The following is a 2,188-nucleotide window of genomic DNA, read 5'->3' on the forward strand; positions in this document are numbered from 1 at the left end:
ACCGTTATTGGTTTATTAATTCTGATTTTAAATTGAAAGCGACTGAATCCTTGATAGGAATAAAAGCATGTGTCCTACTGAATCCTTTGCCTTCCCTCCCACCCCAGAAAATAAATACTGACCGTTCCTTTGGTAGGATATATGACAGATGAAGTATTTTTTAATGGCTTTCTGCTGTTGAAACCCAAATTGTATGCATCTTCTTCTAACAGCAACGATTACTGCAAAAAACTTATTCGCAAATAGCGAGAACTGAGTTATTAGAAAGAGTTCCATAGCGGATTGTCATTTACTGTTAAGAGGTGAGACACATTCGACGCACTTTTATGTAAATACCGCAAAACATATCTTGGAGAACATCTGGCATAATTTTACAATCGGCGTTCAAGTGTCGTTCATGGTGATACCGGAATACCTCAGGGACGGCGGAGCTAGGGGCTGGGGCAAGGGAGGCTTCCAAGGACACATTTTATCTTGTGTTAGTATGAGTATTAACATCTCCAAGATATATGATTAAAAAAAAAAGCCTCGGGAGAAAAGTGTCGATTACAAAAAACAATTGAACATCTTGACTGCCTCCATCTCTGAATTAATTTGACTGACGTAAGTTCTTGCTTTGTCATTGGCTGACATCCCAAAAACCCATGTTGCGAGAGTTAAGAGGATTCCTTTGTTGAAGTTTATCACTATTGGGAGGAAAGGTAACATTTTAGGCAGAAAGTGGAATCAGCTCAAGATTTTCTGCCTAAAAAAAGGAGAAACTGTCCTGCTAAAGAATTGCAACACGTTCTGTTTGACTGGAGTAGATGGTCCTATCTTTTATGAGTGAGTTGATATCATGAGCGAATTATTTTGTAACGAGTCTTTGGATTATTTTCCCACATACACTGAACTTAAAGATCTTCGTTCGACTTTTATCGTCAACTGCATTTTTAACAACTTTATGACTCACACCTCCATCATGTTGAATATTGTGACAATCTACGCCATCCACAAAACTTCGGCAATGGCAAAAACTTTGAAAACTCTGCTGCTGAGTCTTGCCTGCTCGGATGTCGCTGTTGGTTTGTTTAGCCAACCAATATACATTTTTTTTCTGGTCAAGTGCTCGCAACTGGACAATCTTAGCTTTCATACTTACAAAGCACTGAGTATTTCAAGTCATTTATTTTCAACTGCTTCGTTCCTTGGTGTTGTAGCTGTAAGCGTAGACAGGTTCTTAGCTGTTCATCTTCATCTCAGATATCAAGAGCTTGTGACTCACAAGCGTGTTGTTGTTGTGGTGATCACCAAATGGTTGTGCAGTGCATTTGTTTCTTCGATAGTATCGTGGGGGTTCCTTAGCACTCGGGATCTCATGGAGTCAGTTGTTGCAGCTTTCGGTTTCATTGTCACATTCGTGGTGTACATCAGGATATACTTTACTGTCCGACGGCACAAGAATCAGATTCATTCTATGCAAATACAAGAAGTAGCCCATTCTGATGAAATAAAAAACTTTGTTTCTCTTATTAAATCGACAGTTAGCATATTTTACGTATATCTCTTGTTGTTGATTTGTTATTTGCCTTTTTTTATTTGCGTGGCTGTTGTTCGAATCTATGGCTCGAGTATCGCTTTAAAACAATTTTTTCTTTACTCAATGACTCTCATATTTCTTAATTCATCTTTGAATCCTGTCATTTACTGCTGGAAGATGAGACACATTCGATACGCTATCATGAACATACTTCGAAAGATTTCTAGGAACAGCAATCGGCCATTACGGATAAACTACAATCGATCATCGAGTGTCGTCCATGTTGATAACTGATCCACTCTGTGCGTCTAACAAGGATTTTACACGGTTTGTTTACCACAAAGGAAACAGGGAGAAAGAACATTGTACATAAACTTAATGATATGACTCAGCAGCAGAATCATTGCATATCTTGTCGAGTTTCAAATACACAATACATCAAATTCTCACGAGTGGAATGAAGGAGGCCAATTAAACAGGAAAGCTGGTTTGGTTATCGGTGTATCTCAGGTAACTCCTAAATTGAACGAGCTTCATTTGCTTTTTACCTCAACCAAGTTATCTTTTCTAAGGAGGTTAAAATATATCAAAACTGTTTAGGCTCACGACAGTACATGGCTCAAAACTTCGATAAATCATTTTTTTTATTTAGCCATATGTTGATCAGAG

The 2,188-nt window shown here is 38.2% G+C and overlaps 1 protein-coding gene across 1 annotated transcript; it reads left to right on the forward strand.

The window, feature by feature from the left end:
• The first annotated feature begins 716 nt into the window (after nucleotides 1-716).
• LOC149045800 (adenosine receptor A3-like) lies at nucleotides 717-1,813 on the forward strand. Its single transcript, XM_089208408.1, has one exon. It carries the CDS (start codon nucleotides 839-841, stop codon nucleotides 1,811-1,813), a length of 975 nt encoding a protein of 324 aa, XP_089064534.1. The 5' UTR covers nucleotides 717-838.
• Nucleotides 1,814-2,188: the final 375 nt, after the last annotated feature.

The sequence above is a fragment of the Pocillopora damicornis genome, chromosome 5, assembly GCF_964200805.1.
Source record: "Pocillopora damicornis chromosome 5, jaPocDami1.2, whole genome shotgun sequence".
Lineage (NCBI taxonomy): Eukaryota > Metazoa > Cnidaria > Anthozoa > Scleractinia > Pocilloporidae > Pocillopora > Pocillopora damicornis.

Coding starts and splice junctions, on each gene's coding strand:
- LOC149045800 (XM_089208408.1), top strand. CDS start 839: ATGAGCGAATTATTTTGTAACGAGTCTTTGGATTATTTTCCCACATAC.